Source organism: Coturnix japonica, chromosome 3 (genome assembly GCF_054131305.1).
Source record: "Coturnix japonica strain WE chromosome 3, WE-NBRP24, whole genome shotgun sequence".
Taxonomy (NCBI): Eukaryota; Metazoa; Chordata; class Aves; order Galliformes; family Phasianidae; genus Coturnix; species Coturnix japonica.
In genome coordinates, this window is record NC_140665.1 from 22,522,734 (window position 1) to 22,537,321 (window position 14,588).

Here is a 14,588-nt window from a genome sequence, read left to right on the forward strand (position 1 = left end):
AGAAATAAAAGTGTTTTATTAAGGTATTAAACCACACTCATATAAAAGAACACAAAACAGGTTTTTAAGTCTGGGCAAGATCAATTCTGCAACATATCTCAGATATACCTCATCACAAGAGATCGACTTCTTTCCCTTCACCTCTCTCCCTTCAAATTAGAGCCACTACTCAGAATTTCTCTTTACCTGCAAGGTGCCCTCCTCATTCAAATTCAGTCCTGTAGCAAGGCTAAAAACAATTAGAGAGCACGCAGCTTTCAGTAAAAACAACAAAGTATCTGTTTCCAGTCTGTTGCTAAAAAGAAATGTTGCAATGGTGACGTGCACATAATTATGGGATTTGTAAATGTATTAACAATAATTTTGGCCTATGTCACAATGCTGTAGGGATATTAACAGACTCCAGTGCATCTGACTGCTTAAGGACCTGCTTGTCCCATGCAGATCTCTACAGCCCAAACCCACAAGGAAGCCTGTACTAGAGCATCTTCATTCTTGCTGCCTGAGCTGGCTAGATTAAAGCTGCCTCCATTACTGCCCATCTTTTTTTTTTTCCTTCACACATGTATATGGATTGAGTCAAGAAACACACTTTGAGCCATTTCCTTTTGCTTAATTGTGGACTTAACTGCAGCTTGGAGATAGGACGAGGGAGAACGGTTTTAAACTGAGACAGAAGAGATTTAAGTTAGATATCAGGAGGAAGTTTTTCACTCAGGTGGTGATGCACTGGAACAGGTTGCCCAAGGAGGTTGTGGATGCCCCATCCCTGGAGGCATTCCAGGCCAGGCTGGATGTGGCTCTGGACAGCCTGGTCCAGTGGTTGGCAACCCTGCCTGTGGGAGGGTAGTTGAAACTAGATGATATTTGAGGTGCTTTTCAACCCAGGCCATTCTATGAACTTAGCTATATGAACTGAGCAAGAGTCTCACTTGCAAAACTTATCCACTTTGTAAGAGATAACTAGTTTTTTAACATCAAGACATCACCTACTAGAAATAATATTAAAAAATAAAAGCAAAGAAATCAAAAGTTTGGTTGCAGTTATCACTAAAAATCAGTGGGGAATTTCAGAAACCAGTTAGAAGACATTCTATTTTAAATTACTTTTAAACCTTTCATGATACAGTCTGCAAAGGGGAGCTGTGGGAAGATGCTGGGCCTGAATCAAGACATGCACAACAGTCAATATCCTTCTGTCACAGAAGCACAGTAAACATTAATATGTAACCACATGACTTGTCGGCAGACAAACACCCTATTCTCTTTTTTTTTTTTTACATCCACTTCCTTAACCCACAGCTGGAGAAGGGAATTTACAATGATAAGTGCAAACAAGCAGTTTTCAAACTGACACGAAAAAAAGAGGAACTTGTAACAGGACATATTTCAAACAAAGTAGAAGGATTATATTTTTAACAAGTTTACGTATGTGATTACCAACATCTGATACAAATCCACTTAAATTAAGCCCTGCTTAACTCCACTGCTTCCACATTCCCATTAGGTTCCAACAAATCAATCTGATTGCATATCTTTTTACCATTCAGCTTGTGACACAAGAGCAACGCGTCCGTAGTCCCAGAATCTCTTCCTTATAATGGAAAACAACAATATTAAAATCTAGAAAATAAAAACAGAGATTTTTATATTCCACTTTGTAATCATCTTTCTTGGGTGCATAAGTACTGTAAAAAAAATAAGTAAAAAAAAAAAGCTATATGATATTAAACCAGCTATCACAGTGGCGATTGCACTACAAACCAACCTACTGGGACCAAAGGACCAGAACAGCCGTTCTAATTGATGAAGCAATTCTGAATGTCATATTTCTGAACCAAATACACATTCAAGTTTGTGAAAGACAGGAATTCAAAGCTTTCACATACACTTCTTTGCTGTTCTCCTTTACTTGCTCCCAAAACTATGATGGAAGACTTCCAATGCAGTTTTTTAATTATTTTTCATTTAACACTAATGTAAGTGACCGTAGGGAGTTTAACTGTTATCTCCGGAATTACTTTATATTTTATACTCAGTAATAAGCAATACATTTGTACAACTCATATAACCCAGAAATGCTTATTTCATCTCTCCAGTTTATTTTTGACTTCCTCCCAACATTTTCCTTTTTTGAAAGAGGTTAAGTAAGAAAAAAAACCAAAACAAACTAATAAGACATCTGTGAGATAAATACATTGATTTTTTTTTATTATTATTATATTTAGAAGAACTGGTTCTGTAAGAGGCAGAACTAACAAGGCCTATTTTCCATGCACACGTTAACACGTATGCTCTCGCCCTCCAGCCCCTCCTACATCCCATACCTGTTTGGCCAGTAAGTTGTGCCAGTGATGTAACTTATCTCACACTACACAAGTACTGAAGGGTCAGCCAGGATACATGGCAAGATTACCCAGCTAACTTCCGCATTTCGCAATAAAGAAAGCCTTCTTACAATAACCATCTCCCCAGCAGGAAATAAGAGTTGAGATCCTTTTCCTTTATCTGTCCATTAAGCTTCATGCAGTTCATAAATTTCCAAATCCTCTATAGCCCAAGACAACTCAGCTTTAAATTGGCTAATATGTTCTCCAGCCATTAGGAGGAGGAGGAACCAACAGGCAAAATGGATGGATAATGCAACACATAAGCCTCACTTCCCCAGGAAACCAAGCTAGAAATTATATTCAGAAACCCATCAACTGGCAGTTATTAAAGGGAACTGCAATAAACATGTCATAAACATAGGAGGAGTACAGGAATTGCTAAATAAATTGCAGTACTCAGTAGCTGAACAAGAAAAGGTGTTCTGCATTGCAGCTAGTTATTCCTGTTTGAACTGAGGGTGCAATGCAGAGGCTCAGTACCTTTATATTCAACCACAGCTTAGAAAAAAATAGAAATTCCCCCCCACAACTTGACAAAATCTTATTAAATACATCTTCTAGTTCCTACAGAACTACCAGCTCAGACCTCACACGGGTAGTTTCAAATTTCCTCACATGGTTTGCTAGAATTTGGGAACTGTGATCCCTTCAGTCTGATTTTATCAGAAACCTCATTTATTGTGCCAGTTTGCCAGTCTACAGCCCTTATTTATTTCCAGTGGCTTAAGAACACTGAGACCAAACTCATCAAAATAACAAAGAAACTCATGGGAATCCCAGGCCTGCCTTAGCAAATTAATCCATTTCTTCCTTTTATCCAGACTGAGTTTCTTAGTACTCTGTTATTTCTTTGCCCGTCTCATGAAATCTAATTCAAACACTTGGGAAGTGACAGATTTTCCATATTGTGACTTCTCTTGCAAAACAACCAGGACATTTCCTTCCAGACGAGCATTTTGGCGATGGCATTCCCTTACCAAAAATATACCCAGAGTAAGGGAAAAATTAAGACAAAACATAGAAGTTCGAGTTACCACTTCAAAGACCATGACTCTAAATACAGAAATCATACTGCACGCTTCCTACATTTATGCATTTATACAGTTCACATGCAGGTGGGATGACAGTGTCACTGTTGTTAATACTTGAGAAGTGCCTTAAAGTTCCCAGGATGGCCTTAGCATATCTGTTATTTTTGATGATTCTCAGAAACAAATCACTACCTGATAAACACAGAATCCAGCACAACCTGATACTTTTGAGAAGGACCTAGTATTTTCAATATAATAAATAGAAACCAGGCTTACAAAAAAGAAGGTGACATCAAGCAGCAAGACAGTTGGGATTCCACCAAAAGTTACTCCCTGGAGCACCGTGCTGCCCCGGGCAGTGCTGTAGCAGTACGTCTCATTTGTTGAGTTGAAAAGTCCTCTTCTCTTCCAGAAATAGTCCAGATGAGAATGTCCAACACCCAGAAAGAAGACAGGGCTCATCTTGTCTTTCCCTTAATAAGAAGAAAAGAAGCAACCACGTGAAAAGCCTGCTTGCTATTTGCAGGATGTACTGTATCACTAGAACAGAAAGCGCAAGAAGATTCAACAAGAAAACTGCTTTGAGAAAAACAATGATATTTGACAATCACTCCTCTTGATCTGGAAAATACTTTCCCAATAATTGATAGACTCAGCTGTTGGTAGTACCCGACTGACAACCAATCCCACCCCCTATAGACACCTGAGGAAAGCTACTGAAGAACACACAGACTTTTCCATCATCTAATCTATAACACTAAACTACTTATTTCAGGCTGGATTCTGACTGCAGGGGTAAGACAGGGCACTAGACATTCTAACACATTATAGCCGTTCAAAGACTTTGTTCCTAGTTGATAAGCATGTGAGACCATACCGGCTTGTAAGTTACAAAATCAAATGTCAAGGCCTTGAGATCATTAACAAAATTGTCACTAATTCTCCTGAAAAGAATTGCTCCACAAATACATTCCTCTGTTCTTTAGATATCGCATGTTTTCCTTTTAAACAGGAGAATTTAGTTAAGAGAACAGCACAGTAACTACAGTACGCTGTTAACACAAAAGAATATTCATATTCATTTTTCTAAGAGAACATCCATTCACTCCATTTGATTCAACTGACTTGCTCAAATTATTTAGTAGACAATGAGATCACACAAGACTCAGCTACTGATACAAACTCCTTCTTTTATCAGTGCATACAACTGCCCACTTATTTTGAGCCATTCAGCTTCAAGCATTGCTTTTCCTGGACATTATAAACGTGATGGTTCTTATCTGCTTTGGACAAAAACATGCTCCGTGTAGAACAGGCTTCTGACTGATACATTCATAAAGAAAGCATACCCCCAAAAGCTCTGTCCTTTGAAATCAAAGACTGCAGGTCCTCATCACAGGCCCAGGTGCACTACTTCAGGGTTATCATGCCACCACAGGAAGGCCACGTATGAAAGTGCTATTCTAGAGGAGGTAAATGAAAGAATATTATTAACCATAAGGTCTCCTTTTAAACAGAAACACAGCAAAACAAAAGCCACCAGCCATAGTACAGCTAGCACAGAGAATGCTCCACCCAAACCAGAATGTACTCAGTGTAAACTTCAGACTTCATGAAGCTGGGAGGAAGGAGGCAGCCTGTGCCCCAGCTGACAAGCTCGCTGCAAATACATACATGTGATTTGTGCTGCCAACCTGTTCTCGCTTTCTAAGAAACTCAGTGCTGACAGAAGGGCAGTTTTTAGCATACGGCGGGACCCTCCATCACATCAATTGCAGGGATTAGAACGGGACCGACGCACCCAGCTCATCAGATACCCAGCGCATCACTTTCCGATGTAGCGAGCTTTTACTTTTAAACGAGGCAGCAGTCGGGAAGATAACGATACCAGCAACACCTCCCGCAGGTGGAGCTGCGAGCCTGCAGCCCCACGAGAACGAGCCCGAGGGGCTGAGAGCAGCGGGTACCACCCGCCCCAACCCCCGCGGCCGCCCCTCAGGGCTCGGCCTCTCTCCCGCCCCGTGGCCGCCCCTCAAGGCTCGGCTCTCCCCCGCCCCTCGGACGCCTCACACCGCCCCTACCCGCCCTCTCTCCCCCCGTACCTTCCCAGCCTTGTCCTCGCTCCCCCTGCCCTCCCTCCGTGGCCGCACAGCCCCGACTTACCGGCCCGAGCAACAAGTCCCCGTCCCCGCGCATGCGTGCCGCCCCGCGGCCCGGCTGGCGGCCGGCGTGAGGCAACGGGCGGGGCGGGGAGCGGCGGCAGCCGTTGGTCCTCGGGATCCCTGTCAGGGCAGCCGGGCGGGCGGGTTTTGCTTCCCGACCGCGGCCGCCTCCTCATTCCTGTCTTACAGAGCCTGAAACGCTGCCGTCGGAGAAGGAACGGTGCGGGAGAATCACGAGGGGAAGCTGCTCTTGCTTTCATGATCTCTTTCTTCTGTAGCTGTGCCAAAATGATGACACGGCAATTGGGAGATACAGTCACCCGCTTTCACTCAGAGAGGCTTTATTTTAGCACAGGACTCGGTTTATTCCCAGACAGCAGGGTCAGCTAAAGGCGTTCAGGTGGAGGCTGGGGTCTGACCCTGCTCTTTCTGAAGTACAGAGCGAACCATTTTATGACTCCATGATGTACATTAGTAGAATGTATTAGTTTTCTTCCCCCCAAAAAATAATCCCTAAAGGTTTTTGTTGGTTTTTGTTTGTTTGTTTTTAGCAGCAAAAGAAGAAAGCAGTGGGGTTTCTACAGGGTCACTGCATTTCCCAGCTCCCAGGCTGATGCATGTTGCAAGCACACAGGTGCTGGTGGAGCAGTCCATATGCTGGGGTGAACAGCTGTGAAATAAACTCAATAACAGTAGTGATATGGATGTCCCGTGATATATTTGAAGCCCCTTGTCTCTGTGTACCTATAAAGACAGAAATAGCATTCCAATCTTGTAAACTGGAAAAAAAAAATGAGATCTAGGGAGTTCAAGTTAATATGTCTGCAGTAGGTCTTGGATAAGATTGATTTCCAGCCATCACAAAAGACATCCTATCCTCCCAGAAGTTAATTGCTCCCAGCCAGCAGACCAAAACACAATGTGACAAGGCCTTGCCATCTGCTGCTTCCCTACCCTTTATTTCAGTGTTCCCTCAACCATCATTTGATACCTGGCACTGCCACCTTCATCGTCTCCTATTTCTGCACCCTCAGTTGACATGATTGACTTTGGTGGGCAGCAGATACCCGAGGAAGGAGAAGGTAATGAAGAAAATTAATGGTTCAGAGGGATGCAGGGAAATTGCATGTTGCCTCCACTCTCAGGGATGAAGCAGTAGTGGTGTTTCACAATGGTGATCCACCCTAAAAATACTCCAAACCATCAGGGCATTGGAAGATTCATTCTCATTTTACACCAATCAGAATCTCAGGGCAGTACTCAGTCATCCACTGTTTTTTATGTTTTAAAGAAATAAACATTTGAGCTGCCTAAAAGACACCATCTCCTCCTGCTGGCAATCCCTCTCCTTCCTCTCCATGTGTACGTGTTCAAACTGCATTTCTTTGGTGTTTGCATGCATGCCCACTACCCTGCCATTTTATTAACCCATACAAGAAGAATTGCTTCTTTGTCAAGTCCCCATCTCATTTTTCAGGGATACCTGCTCAGTGTATGACACCTTGTGGCTATACATCTGCCGTGTGCCTTCTCCCACTGCATCTGGCAAGAGGGGAAAAAGTCCCAGTTATACACTACAATGAAGAGATATCTCAAAATAGAATTATTTCCTAATTCTCCCAGCAGCTGCATAGCACATAATCTGGGACTCTAAACTGACCATAAACATTTACATTAGATAGAAAATGAAACAAAAATCGTCGTTGTAAAGGGGAGCTTAAAAAGCTCAGACTCACTGCTGGAATAAAGAAATTCAATTAGTGTTGAATGGTGTTAAAGCTTTCAGCTTGAAAGCAAAGTCTTTTCTACTTGGTGTTAAGGCGATGGGGAAGTTTGATGTGTTACTGAATAATTATTCTATTCTGGCTTTTCTGAAACAGATCTTCACACGGACAGAATATTTAGTATCAGGGGTTCAAAGCAGAATAACTATTTTTGAAATTAAATCTTACTTCTGCTTCTCCAGCTCTAATATTTTTAGAACAAAACTCCACTTGGTTGATTTTTCTCGCTGTTTTCCTTAGTTGGTTGTAGATTTTTGTCACGCTTTTCAGAGTTATGAAGATCTCGCTATGGCTGGGCTGCCTTATTCTGTGATAGAAAACAGGTGACGTTCAGTGGACTTGACATCACAGTCCTGATGTTCTTGGATCTGAAGACTTGTGCCCAGACACAAAATCATTTCACTTTCTCAGAAGAATAGCATCAAGCTTTTGTCATTTGTTTTTCTTTTCTCCTCTGTCTAGACAGGCTCTTTAGCTAAGTGGTGCGATTTTGTTTATCTCTAATTTCAGCAGCAGGGTCACATTTCCCTCCTCCCTACCTCTTGTAAATAGGGATTTGTTTACTACTGTCTGTTCTCTTGGTGACAAAAGCCACATACTGTCATTAGTTCGCAAACATTTCATTATGTTGCTAGAGCATATGGAAGTCCAGCCCCAGGACATAGGGAGCAGGTCCTCAGAATTAAAAATTCTTCCATCTTCCTTGTATTTCCCACTCTCCATAACCACTCCTCAGCTCTTTAGCACTGAGTCGAACAAGTGTGCAGGGTATTTACACTTACTGGTGGGACTCTTGCCTTGCATGAATAAGGCAAAGGTATTTCGTTAAATGTCCTTATGGCTGAAGAGCAGAGCTGTCACTTTCCGTTTGATTTATCACAGCGGGGCTTCCCTTGATGGGTGAACTTTCAACAGGACATCAATAGCCTCTGAGCCATGAGTATGAGGTGGCCTGATGCTTTAGCATGCGTGGCAGCTCTTCACAGGGTTACAGCTTCTCTCTCTGAAGAAACCCATCAGCCCAGCTTGCTGTTCCTTACCTATTTGCTTATTCAAATCTATCTTAATGGATTTAATTCAGGTTTCTAGCCTTGCAGCTCGTTGCTACCTTTTAATCTTTGCTTTCATCTTGCAATCTGTTTACAAGCCTCAATATACCAAAGGATTTAGGTTGGGCATTGTGGAGACTTCCTATGAAACCTTGAGCAGTTATATGTGCACAATAAAAACAGAAAAACCTAGACAGAGAGATGAATTTAAGTGAACTCAAATCACAATACGAATAAGCAAATTTAAGGTAACAAACTAACTTATACTTGATTTCTCTCTTCTCTTTTTAATTCTTAGTGCTGCACTTCATTTAAAACGGATTTATTAAATGGTGACTTATTGTCCCTATTTTGCTCATTGAGCTCATTGTTATTGATCATCCTGATCATTTGGAATCAGGAGTCTCTGGGAGTGTTCCTGGACTTCTGTAATGATACCTCAGCTGGGAACACTGCCAGACCCAGCCATGCCATCTGCCAAACCTTGTCATAGCCCTGTGTGGACTAAGACACGCCTATTACTTGCCCATGGACAATGCATGGAATTCCCCATTGCTCACCTGAGTGAAGCATGAGATTTCAGACCTTTGTATTGTGGATAAGCACAGCTGTGGATAATCTTTTGCCTGATATATAGAAGGTTTGGGTTTATTATTAGCACGTGGAAATGAAACTACTGTTGATGTGACACATTTTGGTATAAAAATAGGATGAGGTGACCTGAAATATGAATGACATCGTTGTTTTATGATTATACACATTATGTTGATGCCTATCCATTAATTTGTCTGAAGGGATTTAATGCATAGGTAGTGTAGCACAAACTATAATTAAGGTGGCTCCAAGAGAGAGAGGAGAATGGAGAAACCATCTGTCACAACCTGGTCTTTTCCACTGAAGAGGACCAAACCTGGGGGGATTGATTTAGGTGTAACAGAAGGCTGGTGTATTTATCCCCAGTGTAATACTACAAACCATTTATGGATCCTAATGCCTTGCTTTTCCTGGACAGAATGTATGTTAGCTTTTGTGAGGTGGTCTAGTGTCCTTGTCTCTGAGCTCAGCAGATGTCCTGACCACACAAATCCTGACCACATATCTCAAAAGCTTCAGTCGTAATATGGATAGTTATAATTAAGTGTGTTTTCAAAATAAAAAAAATGAGTGATCTTAACTTTCCTTGGGCAAAAATATCCCCTTCCAACTCCTGGATTTAAATATGAAGCAAAAAAATCCAAATACAGCTTGTGAGGATTTCAAAGAGCTTAGATCTTATTTGCTAACTCAAAGCAAAGCTGAATAACTGAAGCGAGAGTTGCACTTCACAGCATCTTTGTCCTGCCTGGGAATTTGCACCAACAATTATCGCTGCACATTTGTGTGACTCAGCCATTAGGCTTGATCTGTTAATTCAAGGGCTTGGTTTTGCAAAGAGCACAGAAGGACCCCGTCACACTTGGCAATGCAGCAGCAGCTCGGCTCCTTTGCACATCCATGCCACGGCGTTTGAGTGTGGGGGGCACTATTGGCAGCAGGATGATCATGGTGAGCTCATGCAGGGGGTCAGGTGCAAGTGTGCAGAGCCAATTGGTGACAGGATGCCAAGTGTCTTAAGCAGGAAGCTGTGAAGCTGTTGCTGTGACAAACAACCATGAGCAAGGGCACTAGGGCTACATCCATATAGAAAGATCCTGCAGCCAGGGCCTGGTTTGAGCAGAGCTTGGCTGGGAGGTTCTGTACACATACAATATATATACATACAACTACATATAGTTTATGTACAGAACTTAAGTCTACTGGCGATTAGAGTTTTGTTGATAGAAGCAGTGGTTGGCTGGTACCTTTGAAAATCAGGTTATTTATTTTGGTGTCTAAACAGGGACTTGACAATATTGGCCAAAGCAATTTGCTCAAGGTCAACGTACTGACTCAGGGACACAACTTGGAGGAAAGCCTGAACCATTTCCATTCTCCTTTCCTCTTGATATCTTCTGTACAGTAAAGCAGGTGCTTATATGTGAAGATTATATATCAGGTTATAATGAGGTGAGTGATGAGAATTAATCCAGGCAGAGTTACAAGTAGATTCCAGAGTGAGACAGGCTCCAGGGCAGGAGGAAGGTCTGTATCCCTTTGCAGCACTGGAGCAGGCTATTCCTGCTTTCACAGCACCTTTCAGTTTGCACTTTCTGAATCAGTTCCTGGCACTGCTCCACACACAGGTGTATGCAAACAGCTGAGAGGGTCAGTGCAAGCTGGTGCTTCTGCTCAGAGCCCCAAGGAGAACAGAGCCATGGTTGAGGCCTCAAATAACAGACTGCTCTGGAGAAGAGTGAGGCAGCTTGATCGTAGTTCCTTTGGGCTGTAGTTCCTGTGATGATTAGGAAGGGTTTTGTATGTTACTATAAGACCACAGATTTATTAATCAAATTATCACAGTGTGAGTATTTCTCAGAGGATGAGAAATCAAGTCAAGAAACCAGTTCCCATCCACTTTTCCTAGGAAACAAGACAGCCGTGTTCTGCAATTGCTGTGCTTTGTGTACCAGTTTCAAGACAAGTCCAGGCACTCGCGTATTTCCATGTTCCACCATGTATCTGAGCCTTTGTGTATTTAAATCAGCATATATTTCAGAGTTTTCCAGCCTGGGAAGATGGAAGTAAGCTGAGAGCAAGCTGAGTGCTGCACTCTTCAAAGCTTTTGGGGAGGCAATTTTAGAACCCCGTTGCACACTGTGATTTTCACATCTCCTGTACTGGACTTGTAGGACTTGAGCTATACTGAAAACACCAGTTTCCTGTAGTCTGCCACTGGGGTGTTCAAACAGATCTGGTCAAACTAAGTATTTCAAAAGGACCCCAAGTTATTTACATCTCTGCTCTGCTTGCAGTAATTGATGTTTAGTTTTGTTGTCAGAGAGGTTAAATATGCCTACTTTAAAGTCAAAGCAAAAACAGAGGGACTTAGGTGACAAATTTCCCTCAAATCAATGAAAGTTGGCCTTAATTTCCTTTTTGTGCCTTTGAAAAACCCTTTTCCACGTGTATGATTTGCTAAATGACTCTGGGTTCCGTGCTGGTGACTGCTGCAGAATCTTGTGTTGAGCACAAAAATAAGGTTTAGAAATGTATGCAGTTGTTATGTGCAAATGTTGGCCTTTCCTGTATTAATGTATTTAAATAAGCAAATGGTTAAGTAAGAAAAAAACAGAAACCCAAAGTTCATGTTTCACGCTTTAAGTGGCCTGGCCAAGTGTGGCCGGATTCCCTTTTAAAATCAAATGAATCCAATGCATCTCCCAGAGCCCTGCAGTATGAATGCTAAAAGGATTAAAGCCAGTCAGATCACACCGCTTTATTTTGCTCTTTACAAGGGCCGTGTTAAATCCAAGACGTTATACCCTTTGATTGCACAGATACAGCTACATGGCAGGAAATTACATAACTTAGCCTCTGCCATGAAGAAAAATGCCCCTTTGTGTTTTGCTTTGGAGTCAAATACACACAGAGCTGTATTTTCTCTCATTCTTCCCTACTGAAATCTTTTTCATTAAAAAGAAACAACATACCAAAGGGGTTTAAAAAACACCACAATGGTAATGTAAATATTTAAGTAGAAACAGCCTTGAAGTCACTTCTTGAAAAAGGTATCTGACCCACCCACACCTTTCATAGCATTGCAGCACTGTTTGAAGGCAAAAGGAAATCAGGAGCTATTGTAGTATTGCTTGTTATGAGACTCTCAAAGCTGTCCACAGTTTGGACAGAAAGGGAATGGAATGAAATAAGAAATCATCACGAAGAGTAAAGAGCTTGGTAGGTTTTAAGAAGGAGTTACTATTAACCACTTGAAATCTTATAACGGAGATAAAGTCTTTTAAAACGCATTGGGAATACTGTGCAGCCCTTCATGACCAGAAACAATTAGTGCTGTATAATGCAAAGTTTGCAGCCAAGTGTGCCTGGCTCTTTCTGTTTTAACAGAACAGATGATAAGCAATGAGATGGAGGTCTATGATCTGATCTCTATTATGATTTTTAAATTGAAGAAGAAAGAACATTCAGAAAGAGCGTATACATTAATTAGAAAAGTATGTGGCGCTCCTACAACACAGTGGTAACACACACTCTGCCCCAGCTAGAAATAAAGCTCATCTGAGGACAGCAGGGAGGAGGCTGCTGGAAGAACAGAAAAAGCTGTATTTAAACAGTTGTGTTTGCTTTTCCATAGGAAAGAAAAAATATCTCAGAGAGCTCTTTTGTGCCGGAGCACTGGCACTCTGCAAATGCTGCCGACTCGTACCCTGTGAGCAGAACAGCTGACATCAGCTGACCAGAACATGGTGGGACTTTGGCCATTTTATCCATTCCTCTTCAAACAGATGGCTTTGTCAGGGCTGCTGGACCAGGACAAGCCCGTGAGTAAATGCAGGAGCTTAAGAAAGCTTCCTACTTAAGGAAGATGAGTTGCAAGTCAATGGGATCTAAGTTGGATAGCACCATAGTAATGGGAATTATGTACCTGAGCTCAAGATCAGACCACGTATGCAACCTCTCTCTCAAATTAAATGGGTATTCTACTATATACTTTGTGTGGTAAATGCCCTTCTGGCATAAGGGGATGCCATTCCCTTTGCTGCCTGGGAAGAAAGGAGCTTACCACGAGATTTTCTTGCATTTTCATTTTTGAAAATGGGAACTGCTATTTGCCAGTTTAAGGAAGAGCTGTACCATGACCCACAGCAACTCGCTGACCTGGATGAAAGCAAAAAGAAGCTGCAGATCCTCTTAGTGTCATTGAGCAGACCCTGTGCAATCATCCCACCAGAACCAAACCACTTGCACCCAGTGCTGCCCAGACACCTCAAGGAGGAGAGCGAGGTTTTCCCTGCCCTTCTTTCCCTGCATAAAGGCAACAACAAATCCCAGGGCTGCCTCCATGGCAGGAAGTGTATTGCTGTCCCCCAGCCATGCACGCACGAAGGGACTTGAGACTGAAAAACTGCTCAGAAACAGAACTTCTGCTTGTATTCTTCTTTAACATGGCATGTTCACACCTGTTTCTCAACATAGGTTTTCTTTTTTAACCATACTTCTAGACCCAAAGGACACTGATTTTGTTTAAAAAAAGCCAACAGACCAAACTCAGGACAGAAATGTGTTCCAGTCTCTATATGGAAAGTCTGCTGAACAAATTAGGGATGTCTCTTGGAGCAGACAAAAGCTATGGCCTTTCACATCACTCAAGCAAAGGCTATTCTGCTATGGACCCAACTGTAACATAGCAGAACCTTGTTCATGAGAATTCAGTTCTTGCAAAATCAGATCCTCACTGATGCACTGCAAATGTGTTTGAACCACTGCTGTTTCACAGGATAATAGCCATGTAATTTGGGTAACCCTTTCACACTTTCTCTTTTAACTCATTAGATTTATTTACCAGAAGTCATTGCATAGATATGCCCAGTAAGTGTCTTAGAGATCTGTTTGAAACTAGTTAAAGCTTAAATATGGAGGCTCTCTCTTCACTGCATCCAGGCTTCCATTAAAATGGTATATTCCTCAGACATCATGCCCTGCAGCCCCCCCATAAATCCTCTGCTTGACACCCTGAATGCACCACGGAGGCTCTAATACACATTACCCAAAAAGAGCTACTATAAAATTCCTGACCTTTTCTTGTTTGTGTGATAAAGGGAGAATGGCAGCTCCACCAATGGGACCAGATAATCACTCTCCTGTGAAAAGCCTACAATCCACATCCTCTGTTTTATTTCTTAGCTGGACTTCCACTGCATTTGCTCAGTAATTTTTTGTTTTAACGTGTGAAGTCCATAAATCACCATCCAATACACATAAGTCAAGGAAGAGATTTCATCCTGGTAGTTCAGATATCAGCCGCAGGACAAGTCACATCTTGGATCCAGAAGTGCCGGGTGCTGTCATCATCTCTTGCATGCAGGTTTATTTGAGCAGCCCTCACTATACAGCAGGACCAATCGCTTGAGTAAAGATGAAATGGACAGATAAAGGCGTACAGGCCAAGGGAGCCAAAGAACTTCAGGTTTTAAGATTACTTCAAGGCAAACAGCAGCCTCCTGCACCCAGCTTCCCTTCACCTTTGCTCTCCAGAGCCAGCTTTCTTTGGTTTTTGACACTGTTCAGAACACCA

The 14,588-nt window shown here is 42.2% G+C and overlaps 1 protein-coding gene across 11 annotated transcripts in view; it reads right to left on the reverse strand.

Moving 5' to 3' along the window:
• Positions 1-5,629, reverse strand: part of TMEM63A (transmembrane protein 63A) — a 28,498-nt gene extending 22,869 nt beyond the window's left edge. For 7 of the 11 annotated variants that reach the window (XR_014944558.1, XR_014944557.1, XR_014944556.1 and 4 more), the window contains exons 1-4: positions 5,585-5,629; positions 4,771-4,884; positions 3,698-3,894; positions 1,544-1,623 (exon numbers count right to left, since the gene is read on the reverse strand). Coding sequence is in view for 8 of the 11 variants with exons in the window: in XM_085542984.1 (XP_085399110.1) it covers positions 1,544-1,623; positions 3,698-3,883 (266 nt within the window). In the remaining 3 variants the exon portion in view is untranslated. Of the gene's footprint in view, positions 1-1,543; positions 1,624-3,697; positions 3,895-4,770; positions 4,885-5,095; positions 5,366-5,523 lie in introns of those variants that run through there. The other 4 variants (XM_085542982.1, XM_085542977.1, XM_085542978.1 and 1 more) reach the window with 3 other exon arrangements.
• Positions 5,630-14,588: the final 8,959 nt, after the last annotated feature.